This window comes from Hypanus sabinus, chromosome 30 (assembly GCF_030144855.1).
Source record: "Hypanus sabinus isolate sHypSab1 chromosome 30, sHypSab1.hap1, whole genome shotgun sequence".
NCBI lineage: Eukaryota > Metazoa > Chordata > Chondrichthyes > Myliobatiformes > Dasyatidae > Hypanus > Hypanus sabinus.
Window position 1 is genome coordinate 38,404,838 of NC_082735.1, and position 13,267 is coordinate 38,418,104.

The 13,267-nt window shown below is 42.1% G+C and overlaps 1 protein-coding gene across 6 annotated transcripts in view; it reads left to right on the plus strand.

The window, feature by feature from the left end:
• Window positions 1–5,447, plus strand: part of fam110d (family with sequence similarity 110 member D) — a 49,997-nt gene extending 44,550 nt beyond the window's left edge. For all 6 annotated transcript variants that reach the window (XM_059954754.1, XM_059954748.1, XM_059954750.1 and 3 more), the window contains one exon: window positions 2,255–5,447. In XM_059954754.1, the coding sequence (XP_059810737.1) occupies window positions 2,455–3,594 (1,140 nt within the window). In that variant the 5' untranslated portion in view covers window positions 2,255–2,454 and the 3' untranslated portion in view covers window positions 3,595–5,447. The remainder of the gene's footprint in view (window positions 1–2,254) is intronic.
• Window positions 5,448–13,267: the final 7,820 nt, after the last annotated feature.

The window sequence follows — 13,267 nt, forward strand, 5'->3', positions numbered from 1 at the left end:
TTAGAACCATGTTTAATATCACTGGCATATATTGTGAAATTTGTCTTGTGGCAGAAGTACAATGCAAAACATAATTAAATCTATAAATTACAGTAAGTGTGCATATACATATTATTTATACATATGCATGTATATTACAAAATAAATAAAATAATTAGTGCAAAAGGGGCAAAAAAGAACATGAGGTAGTGTTCATGTGTTCAATGTCTATTCAGCAATCTGATGGAGGAGGAGAAGAAGCTGTTCCTGAAATGTTGAGTGTGTGTCTTCAGGCTCCTGTTCCTCCTTGATTGGTAGCGATGAGAAGAGGGCATGTCCTGGCTAATAGGGGTCCTTGTTGATGGATGCTGCCTTTTTGAGGTTTCACCTTTTGAAGTTGTCCTGGATGCTGGGGAGGCTAGTGCCCATGATGGAACTGGCTGAGTCACAACTTACTGCAGCTTTTTCCGATCCTGCGCATTTCTGATCCACAGTAACACAACCAGTTGGAATGCGCTTCAGGGTTCCTCCGTAGAAATTTGCGAGTGTCTTTGGTGACGTTCCAATTCCAAATGAAATATAGCTGCTCTTTATGTAAGCTCAGTCATTATTGTGCAGTGCTATGTCATCTTGAAGCAAGGTTACATAAACACCATACAACAATGACTGAGTAGCCATCGTAAAAATTTCCTCAAGTGATGTTTCCATTTTCCTCAGCCTCAGTTCCATAAGATCTAGCCTAGCAAATGTATATAAAGCACATCAAACAAATACTGTTTATACTTAGAATAAGCCTGTAATAAATTTCCCAAAATCTGTCAGTCATAATAATTAATTGCTGGTCAAATAATGAGGCTTTTTCAACCATAAGAAAACTGTTGTAGATTTTCTGCTGTTTTAACCATAAAAATAGTAAATTAGTCATGTGTCTCCTTTGGTTGGGACTTATCGGTGACTAGGTAGTACTTTTTCGTTGGACTTTTCCTGAAAGTCCTCTGTGGCTCGATAGGTCTTGCCCTCGTCTCTGGTTTCAAAGTGGTTGAGCAAAGCCTGATTCACGATTTTTTAACCTACAAACCTACCAGCTGTCCAGTCCAATGTTAAGGACTTCTAGCCTTGTAGATACCACTGCTTTTTAGATAAGGCCTGCTTGAGTCACGGTAAAATGTCCCTAGCAACGTGCACAGCGTGCTGGAGGAACTCAGCAAATCAGGCAGTATCTCTGAAGGGAAATGAACAGTCAACATTTTGGGCAGAGATCCTATGAGATCAATGTTCTCAGCCTGAAACGTTAACTGTTTATTCCCTTCTGTAGATGCTGCCTGACCTACTGAGTTCCTCCAGCAGTTTGTGTGAGTTGATCAAGATTTCCAGCATATGCAGAATCTTGTGTGTCTGTGAGAAGTCCTCAGTGTCCTGACCAATGCTGATCCTTTAATCAACAGCTTATAGTAGAATATGTGCTAATTCAAAGTTCAAAGTAAATTTATTATTAAGGTACATATTTGTTACTGTGCACAGCCCTGAGATAGATTTTCTTGTGGGCATTCACAGTAAACACAGGAAACACAATAGAATCAATGAAAGACTACACCCAACATCACAGACAAACAACCAATTTACAAAAGACAAAAAAAGTTGAACAAGTACAAAGAAAAAATGAAATAATAACAAACAAATACATAAGCAATAAATATCGAGAACATGAAATGAAATGTCCTTTGAAAGTAAATCCATAAGCTGCGGGGACAGTCAGTTTTGGAATGACTGAAGGTGAGTGGAGTTGTCCCTTCTGCTTCAAGAGCCTGATGGTTGAGGGGTAATAACTGTTCCCGAACCTGCTGGTGGTGAGTCCCCAGGCTCATATTGTGTGAGTGTTCTATACACTGACTGGTGAGTTACATTTTACTAGGTTGACTACCCTTTTCAAAAAAAAAGTACTTAATTATTGTCAAGCACTCTCCAGTTATGGATGGCTGTACAACTAGGAGGTAATGAGAGGTACTTATGATGTTGCACAATGTACTTTGTGAATTATAATTGGTTGTGCTGGATTTGCTTCAGTGGTTTTTGACTGTAAGTCCCCAGTTTGAGGACTATTTTTCCTTGGCTGATTGTGTACATCATCTGCTGTTGAGCCAGGCCAGCGTCCACTCAGCTTGGTTGTGGTGGTTCTGCAGCATTGAAACTGTCAGCACTGAAAGACAAAGTATCTTCAAGGGTCGAGTCCAGCAGCTTTTAACTGATATGCAATGTCCTTTGTTTTATTTTTCAGGAGGACGTGCGGAACTGAGGGAAAGTTTGGTGAAGTTGAGAGTGGAGTGTCTTAATGGAAACTTTTGATCCCATCTCTTGCTGATTTATTTTTTTTATGACAAAAGATCCATTGAGAAGAATGAGTGCTTTTAACCACACCAGAACAAAACTTCATGTGATCTGCTTCCAGTGACCCTGGGTATGGCAACGTTGGTCTGAATGCTGCTGCTGGGTTCAGTTCAGGGCTCCTTGTGTGGTCCTGACAGGTGCAGAATGAAGCCAGTCACTCCGGTCGGTTCTCCATCGCCCCTCAGACTGTTGAACAAAGGCCCAGAGTACCTCCGCAAGCACATAGAAAGCGGCAACAGGAGCCGGGCGCTGAGCGCAGTTGAGAGGCTTGAAGCGGACAAGCCCAAGTATGTTAAAAGCCAGCAAGCAATGACCACCAAGCAAAAGGCTGGAAGTAGTCCTTGTGCATCACCATCATTTGGTGGGAACCGGGTCAGGCCTTGCGAAGCCAGAGTTCCGTGCCAAGAACTTAATGCCAGGAAAGAAAATACTAACATGGAGGAACTTAATAATGCCAGGAATATCTTGCTGGACAAGCCATCCCATGATACGGTAGTTACCAGGAGGGCCATCTCCAAAAGGGTCATGAGGCCCGACTCCTTGGTCATCTATAGGCAGAAACGGGATTGCAAGGTAGGGAGCACTGAGACCTCTAGGGGTTACAGCTTCATTCGGCGACTGTTCCAGGGGTCAATGAGAGACAAGCAGATGGTCTCTCTGGAAACACAGAAGGTCATTCTGAAGGAGGGTGACAGGTCCTTCCCTGAAGGTAACACACACACATGTCAGTTAACAATCAGTGATGAAGTAGAAACTGAGAATCACCGTGTCGGTGTTGTTTCCCAGAAAGGAGTGACCAGCTGCCCTGCGTCACCCATTTGCATGACCAAAATTGAGAATTTACCAAGTGGGCAAGCAGTCTTGAGAAACAGGACTTTACATCACTCAAGTTCTGACCTCACTCTGCGTAATTCTGTTGCTTTGTCAGAAAAGGACCGTTTTTTCAATTACTGTGGTCTTGACCTGGATGTGGTGGACTGCCTTGGGCTGTCGAAGCTCTCTCCTGCCAACTCGGATTCCACCTTGGTCAGAGTTCAGAACACTGGCTTGGCTGACAGTGAAGGCAGTGAATTTTCTCGCTGGAGTCAAGACGGAGAAGGTCTTTATGAGGAAGAAATTCACGAGCAAATCTCTTCGGGGATTTCTGTCATTGAGAGGAACGCACGGGTCATCAAGTGGCTATATAGCTGCAAGAAGGCCAAAGAGGGACCAAAGGAGTCAACTGTGTAGAGAAGAGATGCTTTAAATTGCATGGACACTATTGTCCCTGCGTTACAATCTGATTTATCAGAAGGGAATTAGAACGGATTGAATCTTCAAGTATTTAAAAGCTTTATTTTCATTATTTAACTTTAAAGACTACTTTTCAGTTTTGGCATGAATGTTTTATTTGAAGACTTTAAGCAAATGGTGGTTGTTTAGTGCAGCATTTAAATATGATCGACCCAGGTTAGATGGGCATAGTATTACATTGTGCCTTGTTTATTCTCTCATTTGAAATTAAAAATCATTTTGTTGTTCATTTTAATGTACCCAAACTAGTAACAAGCACATCCAAGTCCAGCACAGATCAGATTAGAAACATTATCCTTTACAATTATCAAAGCTGTTTTATATGATGTCTCAAAGTATTTTCGTAGTGGATTTAAATTTTTCTTGAAGTATACATTTGGTCTTCGTTATCCGCGAAGTCGTGAGGTCAGCCTTGTGTGGAAGTGGGCAGCCCCTGCCAATGGGGGCAGCAGGGAGGGGGTGTTGTTATTAACAAATAATCTGTATCACAAGTTTCCACAACACAGATCTGCATTATATGCACATTCTTCCAGAAACACAAGTGGGGTTAAAATGGTCTTGTTGTGTACACTTTTCCACGAGTTCTGTGGCAGTGAATTTTATTGCATGTTTGTTTGATTTTTTTTCTGGGTGGTGATTTGCATTTTGTAAAGGTGGATTTCTGCTGCCTGAACAGCCAAACGTGGGGGTCATGTGGACAGTGCCATCAGTATGAGCCAAATCCCTTAGGTTTCCAGCGATTCTATTCGATTTCTTGTGCTGGTAAGTCACGAGTGAGCTGGGGTTGGGCACTGGAACACTATGGGTAAGAGATGTAGATGAGTTTTGGGCTGGAACTAGGTCCAGTGACACCCTGGTATGCAGCTAAATCTAGGATTGGGAATATGAGTAGAAGTGGAATGAGAGTCAGTCCAGAATGCTTGTTAAGCTGAACTTTACACTGAAGTGGTACCCATTTGGGGGTGGGGGCTGACTGTTTGTATATCATTGGTGATGATCTGAGTGGTGTTAATTTGATACCTGCAGGGAGCCCACACCCCAACACCTCATGGACAACGAGAACTTGGTGGTCAATTGCACAAAGCAAGCTCCCTCAAACTGCAGTATAATGATGTTCTTAATGACTGGGAACAAATATTAATCAGCCCACTATGGGGATCTCCTCTGCTGTTCTAATGAGTAACACCTTGGGACCTTCACCATTGATCTGGAGGTGAGCCTAGTATTAAGGTTACAGGATAGACAGGGTCTCTAAAAGTATGCTCAAGTGTCTGAATTTCAGGATATTTGAAGCAAACTCCTGAGTAGAGTTGAGAACTTTGTTCACTGAGTTATAGCAGACACCCAATGCAAAGCAAAAGTTAGAGGTGGAATAAGATTATGTAGGTCTACACATTCCCAACATTGTACCTTGGTACTACCTCAAAAACATCCTTGAATGTTACAAGGTGACATTTCATTCATTGACTATCAAACATTGGTTGTTGGTTGGATTAAGCCCCCCAAATGGACCATAAGAAAAAGCATCTTCTAGGATGGGTAGGAACCCGGTCCCAGCATCTACAAAGACCTTTAAACAAAAACTTACTTACTTGTAACCTCATCCTTTTAAGTTATGCAAATAGAAGTGATCCTGGGACCAACACAAAGTGGCTGTGCTGGGCACAGCTTGGACCGTGGCTTTTCAACATTAATCATTTTTCAGTGGAATCCAGATGAAGGGAATCCTGTTTGTTTCTGGATGATTGTAAAGCTTCTGTTTAAAAATAAATAAATTTTATTAAGAAAATTAAAAATGGGTTTCAATGTGTGTGCATTTGTTTTGGATATGGGCTGATGGAGCCAAGGAAGTGTGTTTGTTTGACTTGTGAAACAACAATGAAGGTCTCTGTTTATAACTTTTCAGCCTCTGATCAGGTGGTTCTGTGGATGTCGGAGTCCTCCAGTGACTTATTTGATAGGTTTTGATTTATCAGTAGCTCTTCAGGGGAAGTAGGTGTATTTGAGTACCATTTGACTGAACTTGCATCTGATATGTATGCACACAAGTCTCTATAGAAGCATGACTGGAGTTGCGCAGGCTCCTGCTCTTTGTCCCTACCAAGCAAAGAATCAGACTCTATGTGGAGTCTGCAGAAAATGATGAAGATTCAAAGTTCTGTTTCTGATTCAAAATTCTGAGCCTCATTCCCACATGGCCCAATCATTGTGTTTTTGATCCTTGGCGGTATTTGTTGAAAGACCTCCCTCTTGTTGACTGTGCTAACATTGGTGTGGTGAAAGCCACCTTGGAAATTCTACAGGCAAAGCACCAATAAGTGAAAGGCCCATGTCACTAATTTTACTGTACAATATTAGGCCATCCAGTACGACTGGCCCAAGCTGGTGTTCATAGCCCACGTGAGCCTCTTTCCAATTTACTTCACACGAATTTAACAGATTATCTCCATTACTTTCTTTGTCATGTCTTCAAAGATAAAGATTAGCTTTACTTGTCTCACATACTGTACATCAACATTCAAAGGAAATGTTATTATCAAAGTACATACAGTATATTTCACCATATGCAACCTTGAGATTTGTTTTCCTGTGGACATGCTCAGCAAATCTATAGGATCTAACAGGATCAATTTACAATCAACCAGAGTGCAGAAGACAACAAATTGTGCAAGTACAAATATAAATACACAGCAATAAATACCAAGAACATGAGATAATGAGATAAAGAATCTTTAACATGAGACCATTGGTTGTAAGGACATTTCAATGGCAAATGGCAAAAAGGCAAATGAGTGTAGTTATCCCCTTCTATTCAGGGGCATGATAGTTGAGGGATAGTAACTGTTCCTGAACCTGATGGTGTGAGTCCTGAGGCTCCTGTATCACATTCCTGATGGCAGCAGCGAGAAGAGACAATATCCCGGGTGGTGAGGGTCCCTGATGATGGATCCTGCTTTCCTGCGACAGCATTCTGTGTAGATGTGCTCAATGGTGGGGAAGTCTTTACCTGTGATGGACTGGGCTGTATCTACTACTTTTTTCAGTTCAAGGGCATTGGCGTTTCCATACCAGGCGATGATGCAGCCAGTCAATATTCTGTTCACCACACATCTCTTGAAGTTTGTCAAAGTTTTAGAAGTCAAGCGGAATCTTCACAAACTTCGACGTATGTAGAAGTGCTGCCATAATTAGTTTTGAGGAGGTGATAATGTCGAATGCCGAGCTGTAGTCGATGATAAACATCCTGATGTATTCACTTTCACTGTCTAGATGTTCCAGGGTTGAGTGATGAGCCAATAAGATGGCATCTGCTGTTGACCTGTTGTGATGGTAGGCAAATTGGAGTGGGTCCAAGCTGCTTCTCCAGCAGGAATTGATGTGCTTCATCACCAGTCTCTCAAAACACTACATCACTGTGCGTGTAAGTGCTACTAGATGATAGTCATTGAGGCAGCTTGCCAAGTTCTTCTTGGGCATCAGTATAATTGAAACCTGCTTGAAGCAGGTGGGTACCTCAGACAGCCAAAGAGAGAGGTTAAGGATTTGAGGAACTCTCCAGCCAGTAGATCACCACAGGTCTTCAGTACTTGGCCAGGTACCCTGTCTGGGCTGGATTCGCCCTCTTGAAGGATGCTCTCGTATCAGCCTCAGGGACTGAAATCACAGGGCAATGGGAGTTAATGAAAGGTCCTCCATGTTTTGACTGCCAAAGTGAGCATCAGATCACAGCTGAGTTATAAAGAACAGTATGAATAACTTTCCACTCATTACTAGTTAACTGATCTGTAATCTTGAGACCTATTTTGTAGATTCTCCAGTTGAGGTAATGCTGCTCTTTTAACCTGTGTGATTTGATCTCTCATTTTTGATCCTTTATGTCCTTTCATTTACTGTTATGAGTCCAAGGCAGGAAAGTGCTTCAGGATTTAAACATACAAGAGTACAGCCCAGGAACAGGCCCTTCGGCCCACAATGCTGTGCTGAACCAGCTAAAAAGGAGATTTAAAAAAACTTGCCCTCCTACCTACACCATGCTTATCCCTCTATCTTCCTCACACTCATGTGCATCTCTTAAAAGCCTCTGATGTATTTGCCCTTACCACCACACCAGGCAATGCATTCTGGACATCCACTATTCTCTGAATACAAACTTACCCCTCACATCCCCCTTGAATCTACCCCCTCAAACAGTTGTCAAATTTTTTCTTTCAGTAAACCATTTTTTCCCTTCTTTGCTTTCTCTAATTTATCTTTTACCATGTGCTTTTAAGCATTTTGCCAACAGCTGACCTCAGGCTAACTCAGTAGAGTTCTTGCTGTTCTCTCTCCCCTCCTTGATTAACAGTGTTTACATTCATTCCCCTCCAGTTTTCTGGAAGGAATTCAAACTCTCAGGAATTTTGGAAGATAGTCACCGAGGCACACTATCTCTGCAGACATATCATTTGGAATGCTGGGGTAAAGGCTATCAGGCCCAGGGATTTCTTTGGCTTTCAGTTTAAAGTAGTTTAGACTCTTTCATTAGATTAATTCCCTTTATTTCTTAATTACCATGTATTCTACAGTTAAGACATGGAACATGAGATCAATATTCACAAGGCATTGATAAGGGCAAATTTGGAGTATTGTGTACAGTTCTGGTCACTGAATTATAGGAAAGATGTCAACAAATTAGAGAGAGTACAGAGGAGATTTACTAGAATGTTACCTGGGTTTCAGCACCTAAGTTACAGAGAAAGGTTGAACAAGTTAGATCTTTATTCTTTGGAGCGTAGAAGGTTGAGGGGGGGGACTTGATAGAGGTATTCAAAATTATGAGGGGGATAGATAGAGTTGATGTGGATAAGCTTTTTCTATTGAGAGTAGGGGAGATTCAAACAAGAGGACATGAGTTGAGAGTTAAGGGGAAAAAGTTTAGGGGTAACACGAGGGGGAACTTCTTTACTCTGAGAGTGGTAGCTGTGTGGAACGAGCTTCCGGTAGAAGTGGTAGAGGCAGGTTTGATTTTGTCATTTAAAAAAAATTGGATAGATATATGGACAGGAAAGGAATGGAGGGTTATGGGCAGAGTGCAGGTCAGTGGGACTAGGTGAGAGTAAGCGTTCGGCACAGACTAGAAGGGGTGAAATGGCCTGTTTCCGTGCTGTAATTGTTATATGGTTATAAAATACTGGAAGAAATCAGTAAGTCAGGCAGCATATATGGAGTGGAATAAACAAATGACATTTTGCTCTGAAAACCTTCATTGGCACTGGAAAGAAGGGAGCAGAATCTAGAATAAGGAGGTGGGTGGAGGGGAAGGAGTAAGAGCTGACAGGTGAAGGGTGAAGAAGGTGAGTGGGAAGGTGGGTGCCTGAGAGCCGGGGATGAATTAAGAACTTGGGAGGGGATAGGTGCAAGAGGTAAAGGACTGAAGAAGAAGGAATTCAATAGGAGAGGACAGTAGACTATGGGAGGAAAAAAGGGAGGGGAACCAGAGGGGGAAGATTGGCATTGAGGAGAAGAGAAGGGGTAAGGGGTAACCTGATTAGGGAATGGAAACAGAGGAGGAGAATGGGGGGAGAAGTTACCAGAAGTTTGAGAAATCGATCTTCATGCCATCTGGTTGGAAGCTACCCAGGTGGAATATGAGGTGTTGCACTTTCAGCCCGAGTTTGGCCTCATTGCGGCAGTAGAGGAGGCCATGACTGACATGTTGGTGTGTGAATGGGAAGTTGAACCTCCGGCATTTTGTGTTGCTCAAGGTTTCCAGCATCAACAGAGTCTCCTGAGTTTAGTTGGTTTAATATCTTTATTTTGTTTAGAATTTTTTCCACCTTTGTCTCTACAGAACTCTGATTTACGTTGGTCAGCTTTTACACACAATTGCAACCAGCAGCAATTTTAAAAAATTATTCTTTAGTTAAGATATTCTGTCTTCACCTTTAGAAAATCATATACACTATTACTTTGTTTACTAATACCTACCCAGTATTTGGTTTGACTGTTCTCTTGACATCATCATAAAACTCTCCCAGTTTTTTTTCTATTGTAGATTAAAAATAATTAATTGGACATAAGACCATAAGAATTAGGCCATTTGGCCCATCAACTCTGTTCCATCATTCAATCATGGCTTTTATATCCCCAGCATGGTCCCACTCCCCAGCATTCTCCTTGAACCTTTAATGCCATGTCCAATCAAGAACTTATCAATCTCTGCTTTAAATACACCCAATGACCTGGCCCCAAAGCTGCCTGTGGTAATAAATACCACAAATTCACCATCCTCTGGCAAAAGAAATTTCTCCACATCTCTGTTGTAAATGGACGCCCCTCTATCCTGAGGCTGTGCCCTCTTGTCCTAGACTCTCCCACCATGTGAAACATCCTTTCCACATCTGAATGATTTCAATGAGATCCCCCCCCATCCTTCTGAGTTCCAGCAAGTACTGATCCAAAGCTATCAAACTTCCTTGTATGATAATCCTTTCATTCCCAGAATCCATGCTTCATTTACCCCTATTGCATGAGTTCCAAGTTCCACAAGAGTTGTGGAGGGAGGAGGGGTATGTTCCAGAGCAGGTTTGGAACCAGGACTGTTCCACGTAACTAACAAAGAAGACAAGCATTACCCATGTGAGGGCCCAAGGCCAAACTTCTTATTTGTAGAAAGTGGAAGGACTTGAAAGAAATTTTTGAGGGTAAGAATAAGTCTTGCCAGGTCATTGAAGGTGGAGGAGGGGATCTTCCTCAGTCCTAAAACCTTATTGACGGGGCGAGGGTGGGGTGGAAGTGATTGCTGGTGCAGTTTCCTCCATGGACTCTGCTTGGAAACACTGAATAAGATGTATTTTGGTGCTGGAGGAGAATATCAGATAGTTTAGTGCAAAATGTCGAGAATTAAATCCAGATTGAGCAGATGGTGACCGCAACCCGGCCACTGGGAAATATTCTGTTTATACTTGGCTCTTTAACTTGCTCAGATGTTGTTTAGACACTGGCGTTGGATCAGTCTGTGAAATGTAAATTCCCATCAACACACACAAAATGCTGGTGGAACGCAGCAGGCCAGGCAGCATCTATAGGGAGAAGCACCGTCGACGTTTTGGGCCGGGACCCTTTGTCAGGACTAACTGAAAGGAAAGATAACTATCCACCAGCATTTTGTGTGTATTGCTTGAATTTCCAGCATCTGCAGATTTCCTCGTGTTTGCTTTGTAAGTTTCCATTCTTGTTTAGCTACTGGGAGAGACCACTTACCTCAGAAGTGCACTTTGATAGCTGTAATGGAGCAGTTCGATTGACAAAGAATTTGTAATTAATTGCCACCCAAACGGAAGAACCTTTTAAATTTGCATTTGGATTTCACATCTTTGCCATTCAGTTCATCTGCTCTCTAGCCTGGGCCACTCAAAGTACATTTATTATCAAAGTATGTATGCAATATACAACCTCTGAGATTCATCTCCTTGCAGGCAGCCACAAAAGAGAAACCCAATAGAACCCATTAAAAAAAAGACTGTCAAACATCTAAGGTGCAAAATCAAAAGAACAAATCGTGTAAACGCTTAAAGAGTAAGCAAACAACAGTCAGCGCTGAAGCTCACAAAAGTGAGTTCATAGCCACAAAGCTATTCATCACTGCAGCAGGTTCAATTCAAATTTCAAAGCATATCTATTAATAAAGTATGTTCAATTTATTATCAGAGTGCATGGTTGTTGAGGCCGGTTACTGCCGGCCATTTGGACACTGTAAGGCTCGTAGCTGCCTTGAAGCCTGAAGGGGCCGTGGACTGTTCAAGAGAGATGTTGAAAATGCCTGATCGAGGCTCTGTTAACTGGGCTGCACAGTCCCTCAACACCCAGCCAGGTATGTTACCAAGCCCCACAGCTCTACGTGCGCTGACCCTGCCAAGGGTCTTCTTCACAGGCAAGCGCCGACTCTTTGGAGGGAGGGTGGCTTTCCTTGCCAGCACACCGTCCTGTGCATTATAACAGATATTCAGTCTATCAGGATGAGAAGTGTTTCAGCTGTTAGTGTGTATTGAGGGTACCTGCCATCAGATTTCTGAATGGACATTGAACCCAGGAACACTACCCCACTACTTTTTTACACTACTTATTTAATTTAACTTTTAAAAATATATACACTATAATTTACAGTTTTTATTAATATGTACTACCGCATAACAACAAATTCCACAACATATGCCCGTGATATTAAATCTGCTTCTGATCTAGGGAGTGGTTGAGGCAGATGAAGCACAGGCAGAAATTAGTATCTTGAAAAGATTCTTTCAACTGATGCATTGTAGGCAGAACATGTCCCCAAGATGTTCTCTAACAAACTTTGTGGAATGCTCCTTCCAGTCTCCCCACACAAAACCAAGGCTTTCATGAGAGGAAGGGGAAAACAGATCAGAGAGCATGAGGAAAATATTTTTCACATGGAAAATGGTCCTGTGTGGAAATGATCTAGAGACAGAAACACTAACCACATTTGCAAAGTATTAAGTGACTTAATTGACGGATGGACCTCAGATGTTGAAAATTTACAATAATTTCCATGAAGTTTGAGATGAGTTAGTGGAATGGGATGAGGCATGTTTTGAAGATGATCAGAAAAGACTCAAAATAGTTTCTGTAGATGCTCGGAATATTAAAAATTCAATTTAAATTTATTATCAAGGTATGTATGCTGTAAGCAACCCTGAAATTTGTCTTTCCACAGACAGCCACGAAACAAAGCCATGGAACCTGTTCAAAGAAAAGCATCAACCCCACCCCCCCACCCCACATGCAAAAAAAAATCAAATCGCACAACAGCAACAAAAAAACAAGTGAAAAAACACAATGTAAAACACAAAATTGAAAGCGCCCAAGCATATTCAGTTCAGCTCAGTTCATTATCTGCAGGCTGCCCCAATTCAAAATTGCCCAAAATGGCAACAGGAAAAGGGGCAAGCAGAAACACATCATAATGTAAACAACACACACAAATTGCTGATGGGACTCATCAGTTCAGCTAGCATCTGTGGGATGATATAAACAAGTCAAAGTTTTGGGCCCTTCATCAGAACTGGAAAGCTGAAAGGAAGGGGACGGAAGCTTCTGCTCTGCTTTCTCTCCAGTCCTGATTGTTTCCCTCCATGGATGCTGCCTGACCTGCTGAGTTTCTCCAGCATGTGTTGGAACTGTTCTTTTCAATATTGAGGGATGATGCAGAGAATACCAAGACACCAGCAAGCAGGATATTCGATTGAACTTTACTGATAACACTGCTTGCACAGTATGTGAACTTCTCCCATTTGGGAAAGGCCAACTGAGGGACATCTACTGGTTGGTAGGTTAACTGGGCCTTGTAAATTGTCCTGTGATAAGGCTGGGGTTAAATCAGGGGATTGCCGGGTGGCATAGCTTGAAGGGATGGAAGGGCCTTGCTGTAACTCAATAAATAGATAAATGATTTCTTTCCACAGATGTTGCACTGAGTTTCTCCAGTAGTCTGGGTTTTTTTCTTGTCCGAATGGCTTGTTCCATGCTATACGTTCTTTATTGTTATTTATTTTCTGATGTGGACGTAATTTGTTTATCTGCTCCAGTTTTCCCTGAGCAGGTTCTTGAACTT